A 21316-nucleotide genomic window follows, 5' to 3' on the forward strand; every position below is an offset into this window, starting at 1 on the left:
TAACCTGGCAGTTTGTGGGCTTACTGCTTACAGCTTTAAATACAACTGAACCTCAGACTGTTTTTTTTCCAGTTTAAGTTTTCCAGTTTTCCAGTAAGGGGGAAAAAAACCTCAGTAAACATTATTTTATACACTAAATAATACACAATTCTGCTAATGATGCATGCTGCTTTTGTGCAATACTTAATACAAATTCCCAGCTGGAGGCTGTCCAGTAAACCCTCAATGATCATGTCCCAGTGTCTTCAACAGTGTAAAGTGCTTTGCTGTAGGCCAGCAGTCTCCTAGGGCCTCTAAATAGATAAACATTACACTCACACAGCCCTTACAGACCTGACTTTGTCTCAAGGGGCCTTGCCAGAGAAATTGTGTTTGTTGTCAGATATAAGACATCAAACATTTTAGATTTTTAACCTTGCTCTGGTGCCTCGAGGGCATTTAAAACAATGAAAATTAAAAAGGACTTTATTTAAATGCTGATCTGTTTTATCCTGCCAATATAAGCTCCCTAAGTGAAGAGGGAAACTGTTTTGACTTTGAGCCATTATGCTAATGTCTAAGGTATTTATTGTAACAGTAAGCTATGACAAGAATGTTTCTATCTGAATATCAATTACAAACCCTGATACAAAGGTGGATCTTATTAGGATGGATGCCAATTAGCTGCATTTCTCAGTTTTAAAAGATACCAGCAACTTTATGAGTTTTCACACTGACATTATGCTACAAAGAACCAAAGTTCAAAGTTTTACTCCAAGGACCTTAATCAAGAAATTTCTACTCATCTCCAATATGAATGGTCTAGCAACAGTTGAGAGCAGTAACATAATACGACTTTTCTTTTTGTCGTGTTGCAATTTTCAACTGACAACCTTACATATGCTCTAACACTTATACTGAGTCACAAGTGCACAAAGGCTGGATTCGAGGATAATACCGTAATAGGTTCACTCCAGGAGGGAACATCTGATTTATAGAGTATTCATAGCCAAACCCAAGAAATTAGCCCACAGTGGAAACACATGCCATCTATTCAAAATGCTTTGGCTGTGACATGAATGCCCCACTATAACCATATTAAGCCATTAGAGAGAAACAGTTGGAAGCTCATAACATCCGCCCCACACCAATATGACCTCCATTAGCTGCGGGTGACCCTGTGAACTCTGGTGATTAATATTTCAGACCAAACATACTCCTAAATCTGACACCTCTCCTTCCGCCTCCCCCACCACCTCCATCACCTCTCAGCATCACATCACCCTCCATAATTAATTATCCAGTGTTTGCAGCACCCTGCCAGTCCAGTTCTAATAATACCCCACCGCCCAAATTTCTTTCTGTTTCTCTCTCTCACTTATACACACACAAACACATCCACACACATTTTTATGTCCACACTGGCCCTAGGCAGCTAATTAATATCAAAATTTAATGGTGCTGCACTACATTTATTGTCATTTGTAGCTTGCTATGAGCCGTAATATTAGACTACTTTAGTTCCCTTGTAGCTTCATCACATTGCATGACCACATTCAAGAGAACAAACGCTGATTGAACATGGATCTGTGTTCTGCACAGTGGCACGCCTCTGTTGCTTTATTATAAAGCCCCTAACCCTGTGATTAAATCTACTCCGACAAGGTTGTTACAGCTCAACTTTAATCCACAAGTGATCGCTAGCTGCGCTTCACTGAATCAGATCCAAAGATGTTACACAATTCTACCCAACAAATAGACAGTTGTCATTTTCTTTCCAGATTTTTTTTATAACCAAGAGTTGGACATGTGAAATGTGTAAATGCAGTTAACATCATAGCCAAAAATTCTTAACCATGCAAGGGGACTTTTTAAACACCAAATGAAACACAAAATGAAAAGTTGATTTACATCTACTATATGTCCCTGTTACATATAGTACATGTTTTTTTTTTAATAACACTATTACAAGTTTTTAGTGTACTGTAAATGATAGTGACAAGCTCATGTCAAGATCTTATGTTTGGAATCATTTATTGTCATCTGCCACAAACAGATTATATTCATGCTATGCGCATAGAAAACTGTGGACATATGAGCTTTTGATAAGAGAAGCTGACATGATAAACTCAGCAGAAAGCAATAATCCTTTATCAGTCTCCCCTTTTCAAGCCTCTTCAACCAGGAGAGGAAGATGCACTGTTAATGATGAGTGCATTCATCTTTAACAACACTGCATTTTGCAGCCAGGTGTAGTGTATGTAGTAATGTGTTCATTTCATCCTGCAGGTGTCTGTCCTGTGTAAACAGCACTTTTCTCTGTCACTGGTGTAAATACCGCAACCTGTGCACCCATGATCCCAGCAGCTGTTCTTTCCAAGAGGGCAGAGTCAATGCCTCAGAGGTACATTAACAGAGAGACACTGCAGACCGAGAGTTTCATTAGCTGATTACAGTGCAGCTTTTAAGAGCACAGTTAATTTGTCACTATGTGACACTTTTACCTCAAAGGCACAATACATGAATTAAATGTTAAAATATAGCCCCACTACAAGTAATCAACTAGACTGAGGGCCTATAGTCATGCTAGCATTTCTGTGAGGCTGTATTTAGGGACAGCAGTGCCTTGGGTTAAATGTCATCATGCAGATAAAATGTTTAAGTAATGAATGTCAGTAGTTCTGCAAATATTACAGTACATGAAACACAGTGTCAGTGAAATTGAAATGTTAACCTAATGGAAAGTCATGGGATCACCAAAGTCATTACAGTTTTTTAAAAGAGAGACATGATTGTCTACACTAAATATGATGACATTCCATCTAATAGTTGTGGTATTTCCAAAGTGGTGGACTGACTCACTGTCATCCCCAGAGCCACACTGCTAGCATAGCTACAGTGGGTACGGAAAGTATTCAGACCCCTTTAAATTTTTCACTCTTTGTGTCATTGCAGCCATTTGCCAAAATCAAAAAAGTTCATTTTATTTCTCATTAATGTACACTCAGCACCCCATCTTGACAGAAAAAAACCAGAAATGTAGAAATTTTTGCAAATTTATTAAAAAAGAAAAACTGAAATATCACATGGTCATAAGTATTCAGACCCTTTGCAGTGACACTCATGCTGGACTCACATGCTGTCCATTTCTTCTGATCCTCCTTGAGATGGTTCTGCTCCTTCCCTGGAGTCCAGCTGTGTTTAATTAAACTGATTGGACTTGATTAGGAAAGGCACACACCTGTCTATATAAGACCTTACAGCTCACAGTGCATGTCAGAGCAAATGAGAATCATGAGGTCGAAGGAACTGCCCAAGGAGCTCAGAGACAGAATTGTGGCAAGGCACAGATCTGGCCAAGGTTACAAAAGAATGTCTGCAGCACTCAAGGTTCCTAAGAGCACAGTGGCCTCCATAATGCTCAATGGAAAAAGTTTGGGATGACCAGAACTCTTCCTAGACCTGGCCGTCCAGCCAAACTGAGCAATCGTGGGAGAAGAGCCTTGGTGAGAGAGGTAAAGAAGAACCCAAAGATCACTGTGGCTGAGCTCCAGAGATGCAGTAGGGAGATGGGAGAAAGTTCCACAAAGTCAACTATCACTGCAGCCCTCCACCAGTCGGGGCTTTATGGCAGAGTGGCCCGATGGAAGCCTCTCCTCAGTGCAAGACACATGAAAGCCTGCATAGAGTTTGCCAAAAAACACATGAAGGACTCCCAGACTATGAGAAATAAGATTCTCTGGTCTGATGAGACCAAGATTGAACTTTTTGGAGTTAATTGTAAGCGGTATGTGTGGGGAAAACCAGGCACTGCTCATCACCTGCCCAATACAATCCCTACAGTGAAACATGGTGGTGGGAGCATCATGTTGTCGGGGTGTTTTTCAGCTGCAGGGACAGGACAACTGGTTGCAATTGAAGGAAAGATGAATGCGGCCAAGTACAGAGATATCCTGGAAGAAAACCTCTTCCAGAGTGCTCAGGACCTCAGACTGGGCCGAAGGTTCACCTTTCAACAGGACAATGACCCTAAGCACACAGCTAAAATAACAAAGGAGTGGCTTCGGAACAACTCTGTGACTGTTCTTGACTGGCCCAGCCAGAGCCCTGACGTAAACCCAGTTGAGCATCTCTGGAGAGACCTGAAAATTGCTGTCCACCAACGTTCACCATCCAACCTGACAGAACTGGAGAGGATCTGCAAGGAAGAATGGCAGAGGATCCCCAAATCCAGGTGTGAAAAACTTGTTGCATCATTCCCAAGAAGACTCATGGCTGTACTAGCTCAAAAGGGTGCTTCTACTCAATACTGAGCACAGGGTCTGAATACTTATGACCATGTGATATTTCAGTTTTTCTTTTTTAATAAATTTGCAAAAATTTCTGTTTTTTTTCTGTCAAGATGGGGTGCTGAGTGTACATTAATGAGAAATAAAATGAACTTTTTTGATTTTGGCAAATGGCTGCAATGACACAAAGAGTGAAAAATTTAAAGGGGTCTGAATACTTTCCGTACCCACTGTAAGTATTACTGACTAGGCCATTAAGCAGCACACAACTATGCTGTAAATATAAGGTATTATCAGTAATAATTACTATAGGTAACCAAAGAGTCAATAAATGTAATGACAATTGATTAGAAATATATGGCACTAAGAAATATATTATGAGTAATATATAAAATGTGAGTACATTGTAGCACAACAAAAAAACTGTGTTTTACATTTAGATTACTGTAGTGGAAAGTGTAACAGATTGAAAGAAATTACATTTGCCCCGTTAATCCCTGGGCTACATTAGTATTTTATATTTAGAAAACTCATTCATATGCACTAATACGGATTAGATACCATAGACAGACACATACAATATGTATGTAGATACTGAGACAGCAACATAGATATGTATACATATTTTACATTTATTTCCAGAGGAGAATCTAGTTATGTAAATGCTACTGACTGTATGCATTATATATGGATAATATTAAAGCCTGACAGAATTAATAATGTGAAAAATGCATCTGTGAATAGTTATTTGCATTTGTATGTTGTTTACAAAGGACTGCCCTCAGCTCCTTCACTCTGGGGAAATTCTCATTCCGGCGGGCGAGGTCCGACCCATCACCCTGAGAGCCCGAAACCTTCCCCAGCCACAGTCGGGCCAGCGGGGCTACGAGTGCGTGGTGCACGTACAGGGTGTCAGCCACCGTGTCACAGCGCTGCGCTTCAACAGCACCAGCGTGCAATGCCAGAACAGCTCGGTATGACCTCAAACACTCCCAGTTTGAGCCTAACAGCTGTCAAATGAAGCAGACAGCTTGGATACTGTGTAGGCAAGGTACATAGGGTACATCATTGAATAACGCCTGAGGTGTTCAGCATACTGAGAAGAAAGCAGAGGAAAAGGAAAGTGAGCATGATGAGGAAAAGCACAAAAATGTGATGGAAGAGAGGAGAGTGACTGGGAATGAAAGAAGAAAAGGAAACTAGTTTTTCTATAAAATGAAGGGAGGAAACTATGACTACAATTTGGCCCTGTGTCATAAACTGGATATTGTCAAGCTAACATCTAGGTGTTCACAGAGCATGAGTGTAATCTCAGCAGAAAGTCACAGGTTTGGGACAAGCACAAGAGATTTCTTGGGAGATGCACAATGCAAATGACAGGCTAAATTTCAATGTATACCTTGCTCCTCTGTGACAATGAATGAAAAGGCCATTTTCTTCAGATATGGATGATTGGCCACCCCAACCAGGGTTTGCAGCTCTACACGTCAAAGAGTAGAAAAGCAGACAACCATGGCAGAAATGACAGATGGTTAAAAGCCTCGTCTATCTACTGCCCTTTCATCCTCTCATTTTCCCCCATTCTGTCTTCTGTTTCTTTTTTTACTCCATCTCTTCTCTATGACTTTCTCTTTTTTCTGTATACATTTTCCATGCACTCCTTCACTCTTTTTTTCTGCTTTTCAGTACATGTACGAGGGTGTGAAGATCAGTGACCTGGCAGTGGACCTCTCCATTGTATGGAACGGCAATTTCATCATTGACAATCCCGAGAAGATTAAAGGTGCCTCTGCCATCCATCACTATCAGGACAGAAAAGAGTAAAGCACTCAATCCACAGAGGATAGATGGGTCATAGGGGGCACTTCAACACTCTCAAAGTGCCTTGAGTGAAAGTTACAATAGAAGAGAATATTATCAAAAAGCACCCGATCACTTTTGTACCAAGAGGGGTAGAGAATAAAACTCAGTTTGGCTGTCATGGCAATTCTTGGTTTCTTCGCCATCATCAAGAAAGGGTGTTTGTGTGTTGTGATTGTGAATACATTAGCACATAGTACATAAAAATAAATCCCAGTAGTCAAGTATACACAGTATGCAGTAATAGCCGTGAATTTCAAGAAGCCTTTTAATTATTTAGGTAAGCTATTTAATATGGACATAAATATATAAGACTGACTTCAGAGAAAGTTTTATTAGATTACTTTGGCATCTGTTGTCTTAATACTTGGATGAAGGAATTTACACAAGTATGATTCTTTTATGAATAAACTGAATTCACATGATGACGACCCCGATTGAAATCCTTTTTTTTTGAGATGGCGGTGTATACCTACTTTTTAGTTATGCATTTGGATCAGTAGATGAGTTTGATTGTTTGCCCAGTAGTTAGAGCACCACTCCCTGTTGGTCCAATGTCTGCTGTGTTTCTACAGCATATTTTATGGGGTCCATTTGCTTTAATGTCTCTTTGATAGGACTTGTATGGTATCATTCATCACTTACATCCTTTCTCTTTTAATAAGAACATCACATATTGGCAAGTGAAATTATTTCATATTTTAACAACTGACCAGATGTCTTCCTCACAGTGCACCTCTACAAGTGCAGTGCCCAGAGGGACAGCTGTGGCATGTGTCTGCGGGCAGACAGGAAGTTCCAGTGTGGCTGGTGTAGCGGTGAAGGCCGATGCACCATGAAACAGCACTGTCCTCCCATTTCACCGTATGCTAGCCGCTGGCTGGACCTCTCTGCCAGGAATGTCAAGTGCACCAACCCACGCATTACTGAGGTTTGTTGTTTGATTCTTGGCTGATGCCTAGTCCATTAGTCATATGGTGCATTTAAATTCTAAAAAACACAAGCGTTTCTCCAAGAAAGTCAAAGTCCTGCTCTAGGCAAATCAGCTGAAAGGAAAATCATGACCTTTGTCCAGAGGTTCTGATGTGGGTGGTTTGTTAATAATAAAAATCCAATTCATCAACTGAGATGCAACACATATATGACAGAGAAACCGCAATTGTTATTACAGTAGCTGAGCCTATTTTATTTCACTCAAGCTGCTAAGACGGTAAATACAGAGTGTGGTTATCATAGTATCATCACTGTGAGCAGTAATGTTTGATTATTAGACCTCAGCTTAGGACTGGGGAATAATGTACTTCACCAGAAATGTTGGAATATACAAGTGATTGTGAATACATTTGTAGATAGTACATTAAATAAACCCCAATAGTGAAGTATTTACAGTATGCAGTAATGGCTGTGAATTTATCTTAAAATCAAGTTGAAGCTTATGGCTTCTGCAGGCCATGTACTATGTTAATTAATGCACATGGTGTCATGTATTATGATGAAAATTAAAAAACGGAAGTTATGAATAGTCTGAAGTCATCACTGAAAATGATTTACCTAAAGGCTTCTACATGCCCAGTGACAAGAATGTCAGCGCACATTGTTAGATATACAGGACATGGTATTCTGTAAATAACAATATTTTTTTCTGTGGCCACTTTTCACTTTTCCATCCAAATGTTTGTTTACCTGAGACCATCTCACATTTTATTCCATGAGAGCTGAATACCTTAAGTGCTTGACAGTAAACGAATACATTCTGTTTAGAGAGTGGTGATGGATCTTTTATGTCACACTCCTGTTCATTCGCTTGAGTGAGGCACAGTCGGTCAGGCACAGAGATGCAAGGCTCTCCCACTTCAAAGAGCCGCGAGCCTTTGATGTCCCTGTCACATTATTAGTGTTTCTCAAGGAGCTGCAGCAGAATGAATCAACTACCGAGTGCTGCTCAGGAGGCGAGGGAAAGTTGCTCCGGCATTGCTCCTGCTCTGCTCAGCAGGTCCAAAGGTTTCCTACTGGGATGGTTAACTTTACACTGAAAAGGACTGTGAATAGGTTTCTCAGAGCTTTGTTCGTGGCATTATTCACTGCGTTATTTCATGTTTTGAATTACAGTGGATTATAGCTTTTTGTGAGTTATGTACTTTATATGTGCTTCCTAAGCCTACACAGATTACTCAGAAGATGTTCTAAGTAATTTTGTCTATTTCATGGTATATTTAGTCCTATGTCAAAGCCAACTTAGGAAAAAAATAAGAAAAAAAACCATTTAATTCATGTGGCTTTATATTTAAAACTGTTGCTAATTACATTATTTTGGAATTCAATTTTCTCTATGGCACATTATTCTCACATTTGGAAAACTCTAGGGTACTCTACTGTATGCAACTAAAAAATATATTTATAAAAAGTAACAAGCAAATATTTGCGGGAATGCAGTAAAAACTGAGAAATTAGGTATCACTGTACAAAATAAAAATGAATCTTATCATCTTTCATCTATTTTTTAATGCAGGTGAGCCCAGTTGCAGGGCCTCTAGAAGGGGGCACACTGGTCACCATCCAGGGCTTGAACCTGGGTTTGTCATTCTCTGAGCTGCAGGGTAACGTGGAGGTGGCAGGAGTGCAGTGCACCCCACAGGAGCAAGGATACATCACTGCAGAACAGTAAGAGGCTCCTCCCCTCCCCTGCTCAGACATGCCATACTGTCTATAGACATACTGTACAGATGCAAACACGCATTTACACAACAAAATATACATGCATGTTTCTCTTCCTGTTTTACACTACTTTTCACACAGACACAACCGTAGTCTCTGAATAAGCTGGCGCCCAGCAATGCCTCATCAGGTTGTAGGATTGTGTGGGGGGCTTTGCATTGCTCTGGTGCAGTCAGAGCAAAAGGAAGAGACAGTCTTTGTGTCACTGTCGTTACGAGGCTGTCAGCACAGCTGTAATTGAAATGCGCTGCATGATGCTGACTGGAGGGACAATCTGTTAGCCATGTGTTTCTCTCACAGCCATGTAATGCGATTGGGCTCAGGCTGCAGGGACTTTATTTATATCCTTCTTAAAAAAAAAGAAAAAAGAAAAGAACATGCCAACAGAAAATTGGAAAACTCTTGTGATGTATGAATACAAAGGTTGGGAAAGGACAATTTATTGGGTGCTCTTACTGTTTTGAGGAACGCAAAGGTTTTTTTTGTGCAGAGCAGTATGTTCAGCAGGGCAACTCATTTGGCACACACAGTGCTTTAAAACATGGCATTACAGCTGTTACAGCCATTCATTTCAGCATGGGGTCAGTTGCTTTAATGACTTATTCATGGCACACTTTATCTTATTGACCTGACAAGCAATACTGATTTATTGAAGAAACCCCTATGTTGCCATGGCAACCGGAGGTAATGGTGGGTGGCAATTGTGCTAGAGATGGGTAGGGGTGTAGTTTATCATTTGAGTTATATTGCTGTTATAGGTTTCCCATTAGGAAGAAAGATGGTCCTATGTATTGACCCACAACTTCTATGAATGTCTGCCTCAATCACATGTTCCAGCAGACACCATCTTCCCCCAGTGCAATTCATAACAAATATGATACAGTGCAGTGCCTCTTCTGTCTGTGTGTGTGTGTGTGTGTGTGTGTGTGTATGTGTGTGCGCGCGCACCTGGTTACTGTACTGTATGCATAAAGACTGTACTGTTATACGGTTGTGTTTTTGTCCACCCACATTCATGTAATTATGTCTTTTGTCTTGATAGGATTGTATGTGAGATGGCTGCAGCTCCTAAAGGAAGTGCACCAGGTCCAGTCAAGCTCTGTGTTGGCGAATGTAGACCAGAACTACGAGCACAGTCCTCCCAACTCTACTCCTTTGTGGTAATTCTTATATAAAACACATTTACTTTGTCCAGTTCTGAAACAATCTTAGTGTGTGATTGCAGGTGAGTCTATCCATATTACAGCAATCATCAACTGGAGAGGAAGAAAGAATAAGATGCTTGCTTTTTTAAAAATACAACATAGATTGTGCACGGAAGATATTAAAATATTTTGAGAGTTTCCAGTTCCAGTTTATCCACTGTATGCATTATTTTAATTTTATGAGCCACATGAGGTTGTATTGCATTTGTATGCATTTTGTTTCACTATCACTATATTTTATTCTAACTTTTTATTGTAAATAAGGCTCTTTGACACACTATTTTTAACAGCTTTGTTGTTTTCTTTTTAGTTTTACAGTGCTATACTCAGTCAGGACCACCAGAAATGCTCTATATTGTGTCTGATCTATGGTGAATGAAACATTAATAAATTTTAGTTCTCCACAGATCCCCTTGATGCTGGCATTGACCCCAAGCAGAGGACCTGAATCTGGGGGCACCAAGGTCACCATTGTTGGGGAGAATCTAGGCGCTGGTAGCACTGTTAATGTATACTTTGGTAATCAGACCTGTGAGCTGTACAGGTGAGGCTGATGCTAACACAACCTTATGATGCTATCTAAACCTCACATTCCTTAAGACTTCAGACAATAAAGTGAAACTGCATCGACATGATATTAAACATTTATCCCTCTCTAATCTCTTAGAGATCACTCTATTTAAAGCACACGAGATAGAATTAAGTGTCTGTGTGTTAAATGAAAATCTTAATAATGATTTGTGAGGAAGTGATGAAACTCACAGCAGTAGGTATTGTTCTCTGTGTATTTATAGATATCTATTTAAAGTTGAAAATGCCTCACATGTAGGAGTCAGGAGGGTGAGGCAAGGAAGCCATTAGATAGAGCACCCTCTAATTACAGTGTTCCATTCCTAATGTGTCTAACGAGGAGGAGATGGGACAGACTATAATGAATCCTCTCACCTCATGGTAATAGGCAAGGCTCATAACTGCATGAAGTCAGGAATTTGCTGCTGTAGCAGTGAGTGGGCAGTCACAATCAAAAGCATGAATAAATCTTTCTTTTGGTACTCTCAACAGGAGGACCATGTCAGAGATTGTGTGCTTTTCTGCACCATCTCTAATGGGAGCGGGACCGGTGCAGGTCAGTCTAAATGTCGACAGGGCCAAAGTTCCTGGAAGTCTGACTTTTGAGTACATAGAAGACCCCACAGTCCAGCGCATTGAACCCCTGTGGAGCATTACCAGGTAGTACTGCATACTGTATATACAGATACCAGCTATATGGTTGCAATGACACCGTTCAAGGATGGAGGTTCATCACTTTCTGTGTCCAAATTCTCCCACTGTTATTGGTTCTTTGTCGTGATACTGTTACTTCACTAAGTCCACAGACATGGAATTCTTAGGACCTTAATCATGAAACAGGACTCTCACATGCTAGAAAATATAAGAAGCCATGGTTACAGGTCAACATGTTGTGAAAAATGCAGGTATTGTAGTTCTCACAACAAGGTTGCTAAATTATATCTAATCTGTAATCACGAGATGATTTATATGAACAAATGGAAATCATTTTTTTTCATTTCATTAAAATACTGTTTACAGATTTTACAGTGAGTGTGATGCTGCAAATGTTACAATGGACGTGACTTTGCTGCATGAATATTTCTGTCACAAATGTGTGTTACCTGTATTGCACTAAATCAAAGATGGCAGCTAATTTGGGTTTGGGCAGGATTACCCACCACTACATCCCTGCAGATTAGACTTCAGAGATACACCCTGGCCCTCAGCCTAGTGACAGGAGGAGCTTTGTGGAGCTGCAATCAAGAGCCCTCATCATGAATGTGCAGTCCCACTATGTGGCCCTACAAGCTTAGGTAGCCTTTGAAGTGTGAGAAGAGAAGGACTGGCACTCTGTCAGACTAACTAGACAGGCCAGTTTTTAAACCCCTTTTCCTCATTTCTTTTTTGTATTTTCCCCTTGTCTTTCATTTTTTACTCCTCAGTTTTCTGTGCTTGCACTACAGCACAGGTTATACAGAGATTAGAGTGTGTTGTTTATTTGAATCACTTCTAGTGCAGATATGCAAACATGAAGCACCTGTATTCAAGCTATGCCAGCCTCATAGACATGGATGAATATAAAACAGCAGCCAGCTGGTTCGCTGTTTGATCTGGCTTTTCTACCCAATAACAAAGAACTCGCTAACATGCCAGCTATACCTCCTCAAACCTGAATTAATGCAGTTCTGGAAAATGATGCTTGCAAGTCAAAAAGATGGCTCTCTCAGCGGTCAGCACTTTAATTATATCATAATGAAAAGGCAGTTTATGTTCTTATGTGGGCTACCTCTGGGTTGTTGTGCTTGTAGGTGGATATGTATGTGTTTGACCAGTAATTCTTATCTATTACTTGTAAAACTAACATATGGATTTCTTCCAAACAGTGGACACACCACACTGACAGTGACTGGGACCAACCTGGATGTAGTTCAGGAGCCACGGGTCAGAGTCAAATATGCCGGCCATGAATCTGTTAATGTGAGTGTGACAACTGCTAATAGACAGCATTCAGCCATTACTGATGCCACTTATTCCAGAATAAAATGGAACTGTTGTTCCATTACTTCATTATTGATATTTTAATAGGATTGTAGTAGGTTTTAATTAGTGCTGTTTAATTTTTAGTACTAAATACAATATAACTGTAGACCTGCCAAAGTATCAACAAAGCTAGAAAACACACTATGCAGAAAACAGCCAGCAAAATGGATAGCAAATTAACAGTAGCTGGAACCATAAAGGCACAGTTTAAGAGGCATTGTTGCTGTGGTTGTAAAAAGGAAGCCTCACAGTACATAAACAAAAAGGATAGAAAGAGAAGGTGTACAGAAGTGTTTTCTTCAAATGGAAAGGTTAAAAACTGATAAATAAAAAAACTCCTCAGTTGAGAAAGGTAATTTGTTGTGCTGATTCTGCTTGTCTGAGCTCTTTAGGCTGGTTGCTTCAAAGTGATTGATTGTTTCAAAAGCCTAGTGATCTTTAGCTCCAAGTTCTCCCACTTTGAACTCTAAAAAGATCGCTATTGGTGACATGCCAATAAAGCAATGATTCTATTGTCTGTTTGCATCCATGTATAACAGATGACAGATTTAAACAGAAGATGAGATCAATGTGATTTAATTGTCTTAGTGGCATTAGTTTGTGAAACTGCTCGGAAGGTAGTAGAGTTGGGGTTAGTTTAAAAAATGAACAGTACAAACCTTATGTTGTACAATGTTGAACACGTCATGAAACAGGACATTTATCTGTATCTCATTTGGGTTTCAATGGATATTTTATGTGTTGTTGGCACAGCAGAGAAAGACTGCATTTAAAAATAATAAAGATCAGGTGGAGCCATGTGAAAGAAACACAAGATGAGGGCACTGAAAATTGAGAAACTTCTAATGTAATGTGTTAAAGGAGAGTTTTGTTTTTTTTAATCTAGGCAATATTGTTTGTGAGTGGTATGCCCTGAGCAAATTAAATGGCACATTACAGATGCCAGCCCATAATTTTAGCCAGTCAATTAAACTGCTTGTTCTACAGTGTCACTGGCAGCACTGAGATCTAAAGGGATTAAAGCTGAACTTTCACCCAAATCAGCTGCTAAAAGAGGGTCACTGGTAAATTTAATGAGGGCAGTCTCTTTATCACACATATCATGAAAACATAGAACTGAATTGCCTAAAAATGTTTTGAATCACAAAGCAGCTAATTGACTTGAAACAACTTTCTGTAAAAACTTAGATAAAAATGAAGCTTAGAAATCTGCCTGCAGCTGGTGGAATTTAAGGGGTCTGCTGGATTTTGAGTTAAATGCCAAGTACAGAGAGTCTGATAAAGTACCAATAACATGTATTAGAAATGACAAAAACCTGTTTTACGGTTCTGGTATTAACCACATTAAGAATCCAACCAACCGCCTTCATAATATAAAGCATTGTTTCTGGCAGTTATTTGGGAAAATGGCTCCAAAACAGACTCCTATTGATATTTAACCCACAGCTCTAGGCTTCTTTTAAGTGTCAGTAGCAATTGTAGTGAGAAAGCAGCTTTCATTTATTTACAAGGAGGATTACATGAGAGGATATTTGCTGGAAACATCTAATAACAGCCATCTAGAAATCCTTAGTGTCTTATTATGTACATTTAAATAAAATTAAAAAGACTCCATAAGATTTGGAACATCAAGATATTAAAATGGAGACCAAGAATAGTAATTATATCATATGAAGTCTTATGATCTGTTCAGAAAACTCTTAATTCTTGAATGAGCTAAATGTTCAACAAAGGTGGCTTTTGCATTAATTGTTAGTGCAGATGTGCAGGTATTTTTTTAAAACTGTTAATCATCCAGTAAACATTTCAACTAAATGTTTATAAGTATTATTATGTACTCAATTCAAAGTTCCAGTATGTGTAGTCCAATACAGATAAGTCTCATACTAGGTCAGGTTGAGGGTATCGTTTGTACCGTGATGTGTAAAATGAGGTAATGATCTCATTTTTCTCCAGGTGTGCAAAGTGCTGAATACAACGACCATCAGCTGCTTCGCCCCCTCTTTGAAGGCAGAGTACACCGCAGACCAAGAGACAATCAAGCATGTGGACGAGTTTGGCTTTGTCTTTAACAATGTCCAAGCTTTGCTCACTTACAACAACACAAGCTTCATCTACTACCCTAACCCATACCTGGAGCCCCTCAGCCTATCAGGTGTTTTGGAGCAGAAACCTGGAGCTCCCATCATACTCAAGGTAAATATGTTTTGTTTTTTTTTTGCAATAGATAGAGAGTGTACTTTCAAGCCACTAAATATTTAGCATTAACAAGGATGCAGTATATACTAGTGTATAAATAAGATAGTATTCATCAATCTTTTTTTAATGTTATTTATGCCCTACTCAGTTCCTTGTTAATGCTACACTTAACACTTTTAGCAATCATATATCTACAAAGTTTGAAATATCAGCATAAATATTTGTAAAGAATTAGACTATAGACTTCAAAAGAGGATATGTCTAGTTTAACAGTTTTTTCCATCTGCCTTTTGAAATTACACATGTATTCCTGCAAGACACATAAATCGTTAGGTCTTTTTACCATGGAGGAACAGTATGCCATATTCGGTTTGTATCTTGACGCAATCTGCCTTTGTTAAGTAAAATAATTTTGCATATTTCCTGCACAACATGAGTCACAGAGAATAATGTACCATAGAAAGTAGCTGCTCGTACAAAATGGTCTATTACAGTAATTATACTAGCCTCTAAACTGCAGGGTAATAATTTACTGAAGTTACAATGTTACATATATATAACCAGCAGTATTTTTGCTTACATGAAGCATGGTCCACACAGTTTCAAAACAGGACTCATCTGAACCTTCACTACAAGTTAGGATGTGTAAGAACTGCATCTTCATAAAAGAATGTTTTGTGTTCAACATGTTCTGCAGTTATGTATTTTGCTTCTCTAACTATGTTGCAGGGACGTAACCTGGTGCCGTCTGCATCTGGTGGAGCCAGGCTGAATTACACAGTGTTGATTGGGGATACACCCTGTTCTCTTACTGTGTCTGACACTCAATTACTCTGTGAACCACCAAACCTCACTGGACAGCATAAAGTCCTGGTCAGTAGCACATTTTCTGCCTCTCTTGTGGTTTTCTGTCTGCCTGTGCATCAGATTTGCTGTCTGCATAGATATAGGTCACTGTCTGTGGGTCAGTATCTCTCTACGTCACACTGTTTTTTGGGTCACTGACAGGCTTTTAGTTAGTCACCGTCTTTCTCTCATTGTCTGTCACTCACGGTCTGGTAGGTTCCCAATGTGCTGTAAGCACATTGTCCCCTAAGTTATTGACAGGCACTATGACAAATAATGAGAGAAGGGTGGTAAAACTAAAACTAAGCTGGTGTACTTCTGATATTTAATAGTTGTTTTATTTAAAGGCAGTTCAGCAAAATAATCGATATTTCCATTGAATTCTTTAATTTTTCAGCAACAATGTTTCAAATTCATGGCAAGCTTTGTGATTAGTAATTTTTCTTTTCCTTGTTATTATCTGAGCATTTTCAACACCGTTTTGAATCCTGTGCTTGAATTGGTATAATTATTTTCCAGGTCCAAGTAGGAGGACTCCACATCTCCCCGGGAGAAGTTCATATTCGGTCCGACAGTCTGCTCACCCTTCCTGCTATCTTCAGCATCACGGCTGGAGGAGGGCTGCTCCTCATCATCGTCATTATAGTCCTACTGGCCTACAGACGGAAGTCACATGAGAATGACCTCACTCTTAAGCGTCTGCAGATGCAGATGGACAATCTCGAGTCCCGAGTGGCACTGGAGTGCAAGGAGGGTGAGTGAGACCAATTATAAATCCTTTTGATTAAAATTAACACTCCAATAGAGCATCTGATTTGTATTTGGATTACAGCGCCATCTGTTGGGAACTGGTTCTCTGAGCCATGCTTGTGATGGCTCTGTTTACAAAAGGATTTATTTGAATTAATATTTATTTAGGCAATGACAGAGAGTAGCATTTCTAACAGATAAATATGGGTATGTTATTTTAAAATTTATTTACTTTTGTAATTTTTATAAACCTGTATTTTGAGTTGCAATAAAGGTTTGTCACAACTCTAATCTACATCTTAAATTTATAATTAAAAATCCCAACTCAAATATATAATGTAAGAAATGTTCTGAACTGAATTATTTAAACAGACATGCCAATGCAAAAATGTCAGGACACTCTTTAAATAGATGTTTTTACATTTTCGAGATTATATAGCATCTTGAAAGCAGTAAAAAAATGTAAGAAAAAAAAAACTTTTTTAATTTTATGAACAGCTACAAAATATTTAATTGCTTCTCCATGATATGCAGCATTTGCAGAGCTACAGACGGACATTAACGAGTTAACCAGTGATCTGGATAGGGCTGGCATCCCTTACCTGGACTATCGCACTTACGCCATGAGGGTTCTCTTCCCTGGCATCGACGATCACCCTGTGCTTAGAGAGCTGGAGGTGAGGAATCTCAAGCTCTCAAAGTCTGCGCAACCTGAATCCAGTTTCAACTATTTTCTGACCTTAAGGGTTCAGTATAAACCAAAGTAAATTGATTTTGGCTTGTTGGCAAGTGCTGTCGAACACAGCAATGCGAGCAAATGTCAGCCTACTTGCTGTGATATGAAGTCTGTTCATTTAAAGGCATCCACACTAGCTGAAAAGTTTGTGAGCAGATGTTATTTGAAGTTTGCTGCCTTCCTCGGTTTCTTAGTCATGGACCTGAGTCAAAGTGAGTGCATGCCAAACATTTGTAAAATTTGAAACTAATTTTTTCTACAACTGAACCTACATTATTTAGTTTTCTCTTTGGAAACTTTATATAACCCAAACATGAATCGAGTGAATGTTGAGGGATGCAGAAGGAGTGATGCACATCTGCATTTAAGTTGATCTTCAAAAATGTATTATATTTAGATTTGAAAAGGCATACTACATTCACTGCCTATTTTGTCTTGAAGAGGTTTTATTTCATTCTGATATGAATGTACTTGACCTATTGAAAGCTTTTCCACATTGCCCACACCAGAACGGCTTCTGTCCAGAGTGAATACGCTGTTAGTTCCATGAGACTATTCTAAACTAATTTTAAAACAAACTAAATCAAATTAACTTTTATTGTTATTTTTTATTGTTCTGTTCGGTGGGGTTCGGTCTAAAGTACTCTGTTCCTAATCTTGAAGAAGCTCTGATGACAAACCATTTTCTTTTGATTATTTGTACTTACCTTGTACTCAAGGTCAAAATTGGATTGGAATTGCCAATTATAGTTAGTTTAATCAAGCCATTATTATGGTCACAATGAGTTTAAAAGATCTCTGTTCAAAAGGGCCTCTGATTGCAGTTTGAACATCTTGACTTTTTAATCAAAGTAACAGCCCCTTCATTCTTCAGAAAAATCAAGCTTAGTTTTTATATTTTCTTGGTACATCAATTTGTTATAACCTCTGCAGTGGGGACAATGTGTCAGGACCTGCAAATGAGGGTTACATCACTGCCACTTGACTAAACATGTTTCCAATCTAGAGGGCTTCTGAGAATTTTTGTGTATATTTAATTCTGTTACATCTCTTCACATCCTTGAGTCAGTATTGTCTAATGACCGTGTATGTGTAAAACTGCATGATGCGTGTAGGTGCCGGGCTGTGGACAGGCAAATGTGGAGAAAGCCTTGAAGCAGTTCGCTCAGCTGGTGAACAACAAGCTTTTCCTGCTTACATTCATCCGCACACTGGAGCTGCAGCGCTCCTTCTCCATGCGTGACCGTGGTTACGTTGCATCGCTCATCATGACTGCTCTGCAGGGACGGCTAGAATACGCTACTGACATCCTCAAACATCTGCTCTCAGACCTCATAGAACGGAACCTGGAGAGCAAGAACCATCCCAAACTACTACTGCGCAGGTAAACCAAGAAATTCTCTGTCACTAAAAGATACATTTTTAAAAGATGGTTCTAAATTAAAAAAAAAAAAAAAAAAAAATCAAGGATTTAAGTTATGTCATGTCCCATCCTTTACGAATTGTAATATTTGTTACTTAATAGTGACAAAGGGTGCATGTCATTTTGTTTAGCTCAATATCTCACGTTGAAAATGAAATTCAAATAGAATTATAAAAATCTAACATGCAGTACTGCCAAAGATCATCATTTTACATTTATATTACAATTGTACAAATTATTGCAGGGAGTGGTTCTGTGCAACCACAATCTTGTGGCTTCACTTGAGAAGTTTGGACTAAGTCATAGTTATATCTCAGCTATACTGTACTGATAATATATATAAATACATTACCTTAAGTTAAGAGCATTATATGTTTGAAGTTTTAAAACACATAAAACTATTTGACTTTTGAGGACAAATCATGGACATGGTTCAAATATTGCTTCTGAATTTCTTGAACCAAAACTGGACATATTTTCTACTGTGGCCAGACGATTTAAACTAGAGGGCTTTTCTGTCATAAACCAGGCCAGTTCTGATCAGCACTGCTTATCTATTGGCACAGATAATTCCAAAGTGCATTGTTCTTTCCAGCCCAGTTACCACACCTCTGACAGATGAGTAAGTAGGCCAGTGAAGAAAAGCCCACCTCTGTTCAGCTTTGTTTTGTGCAGTGGCGTGAAACAGCAGTTACGAGTGTGAGAAACAGGGTGGCTGAGCAGACAGGTGAAAGACAGGAGTGGTAAAAGTGATAGAGAGTGGGAGGGACAGGCAGAAGAAGAGAAACTAATGGGGAAGAGTGAGTGCAGCAATGGCAGAGTTGTTGTCAGTCTGACTTATCTTGTGTGCGCCACTCATAAAACATTCAACTGTAACTCACGTTTCTTTCCCTGTCACCTCTGGCTTCCTCCATTCTCTCGCCTCTCTCCCTCTTTCTTCCACCTCTGGTTATCTGCCGATTGTTTTCCCCAGTGCTCAGACCGGCCTACTGAATATTTCATGAGTTTTTTAAAAATTTTTTTTTTTTAATTATTTTTGAAAAAGAGGGCGCTCTCAATTTGAAGCATGCTCATTAAATATAAGGATGAGTTCACATGGGAGCTGGTACAACAAGAACTTGTTAGCCCAAACATGCTGCTCTTGCAGAAAGACGCTTAAATTTAATGGGATGCCTTCAACAGTGAAGTTAGGGTTGAAATGCAGGTAAGGACCGAAAAGGAGTGACAAAGAGACAGCAGGGAGGGTGACTGGCTATAAGGCTGTAGGACTTTGATCAGATTCACCTTTAAAAGGGTTTAAATACTATTTTAAAACTACTGCAATATGACTTAAGAGAGTCATTATAGAAAATCATAAAATCCATCCTGATTCATGTAAAAAATAAAGTGCAGACATAAGTAAGAAATACAGTAATATGACTTGAAGTAGACATTTGCACTTTTATGTCATGACCCAAATATGTTGTGCAGCAGCACCTAACTACAGTACATCAGAGTATGTGTCTTTTAAGACTGAGCAGCTGAGTAAGGATGTAATTCTCAGTGAAGTCTGCATGTCACGTTTTTTGGTACCAACAATATCACGTTCTGCTATGTCTTACATTATGTAAGAACAATCAGAGCACTCCAGCTCTCTGTGGGGCATCTCTTGCTAACAAATGACTGTGCTGTCTTCTTGTGTTGCAGAACAGAGTCCGTAGCAGAGAAGATGCTGACAAATTGGTTTGCCTTCTTGCTCCACAAATTTCTCAAGGTAAAATCTTTCTCAATTTGTTAAAAAGTGTCAATATCATACTGACAATACAGCCTGTAATTATTAGCACTGAATTTTAAATAGAGCACCATATGTTGTTGTTGTGGCTTTCATTTGAGCTAAAGCTGATGTGTTTTAAAGATACTGAGGAGGGATAATGGTTACTAGTGGGTAACACATATTTCCAACTTTGCGATTTAAAATGAGATAAAGTCTCATTTTATTATGTTTAATGTGTCATGCTCCAATTCCTGACTGTAGTTGTCTGCGCTAATAAATACAGGTCTCCTTCCTCCCTTTGCTTCTTTCGTGTGTCTGATTATTCTTTCTCCCACCTCTCACTCTAATCCCTGGGTTCCCTTCCAAAACAAAGGAGTGTGCCGGCGAGCCTCTCTTCATGCTGTTCTGTGCCATCAAACAGCAAATGGAGAAGGGACCCATAGACTCCATCACTGGAGAGGCACGTTACTCCCTCAGTGAGGACAAGCTTATCCGACAGCAGATTGAATACAAGACACTGGTGAGTCACAAAGATGTTAATAAAAAAAGAAAAAAGTCCAAAATTTTGTCTCTATTCATTTTTCTATGTCTCTCAGCTAAGAGCCTTGACAGATCCACTGAAATGTTGCATTTGCCCAGGCAGTGTGGTTGTAATTTTATGAATCCCTTGAATCTTTGGATAGTCTCACTAACATGAAAGCAGCAGACAAATAATATTGCATAGCTAGCTGTCCATCACATCAAGCACAAGAAGATTCAAAAAGTTTCTACAGAACAAATTCAGAAAATTAGACCTTAGGGTGTTGCTGCAGCCAATAAATTAGCTGTGAGAATAATGGCAACCTTAATGTTTCACTCTCCCTTATGTGTAAACATCAATATGCTAGTCAGTAGTATTCTTTTTCTCCTTTTCTCTGCAGTCCTTGTGGCTGTTAACTCCTACTCTTGCAGAATGTGTAGACTGCTACA

General features: G+C 39.2%; 1 protein-coding gene across 2 annotated transcripts in view; it reads left to right on the forward strand.

Moving 5' to 3' along the window:
• The window catches only part of LOC113130203 (plexin-A2-like), a 55983-nt gene that overhangs the window by 25691 nt on the left and 8976 nt on the right, over nt 1-21316 (forward strand). For both annotated transcript variants that reach the window (XM_026306611.1, XM_026306612.1), the window contains exons 8-23: nt 2269-2383; nt 5042-5242; nt 5955-6051; nt 6860-7059; nt 8638-8789; nt 9886-10003; nt 10456-10592; nt 11111-11278; nt 12484-12577; nt 14597-14836; nt 15569-15712; nt 16205-16439; nt 16970-17112; nt 18287-18555; nt 20281-20347; nt 20721-20867. In XM_026306611.1, the coding sequence (XP_026162396.1) occupies nt 2269-2383; nt 5042-5242; nt 5955-6051; nt 6860-7059; nt 8638-8789; nt 9886-10003; nt 10456-10592; nt 11111-11278; nt 12484-12577; nt 14597-14836; nt 15569-15712; nt 16205-16439; nt 16970-17112; nt 18287-18555; nt 20281-20347; nt 20721-20867 (2527 nt within the window). The remainder of the gene's footprint in view (nt 1-2268; nt 2384-5041; nt 5243-5954; nt 6052-6859; nt 7060-8637; nt 8790-9885; nt 10004-10455; nt 10593-11110; nt 11279-12483; nt 12578-14596; nt 14837-15568; nt 15713-16204; nt 16440-16969; nt 17113-18286; nt 18556-20280; nt 20348-20720; nt 20868-21316) is intronic.

The sequence above is a fragment of the Mastacembelus armatus genome, chromosome 5 (genome assembly GCF_900324485.2).
Source record: "Mastacembelus armatus chromosome 5, fMasArm1.2, whole genome shotgun sequence".
NCBI lineage: Eukaryota > Metazoa > Chordata > Actinopteri > Synbranchiformes > Mastacembelidae > Mastacembelus > Mastacembelus armatus.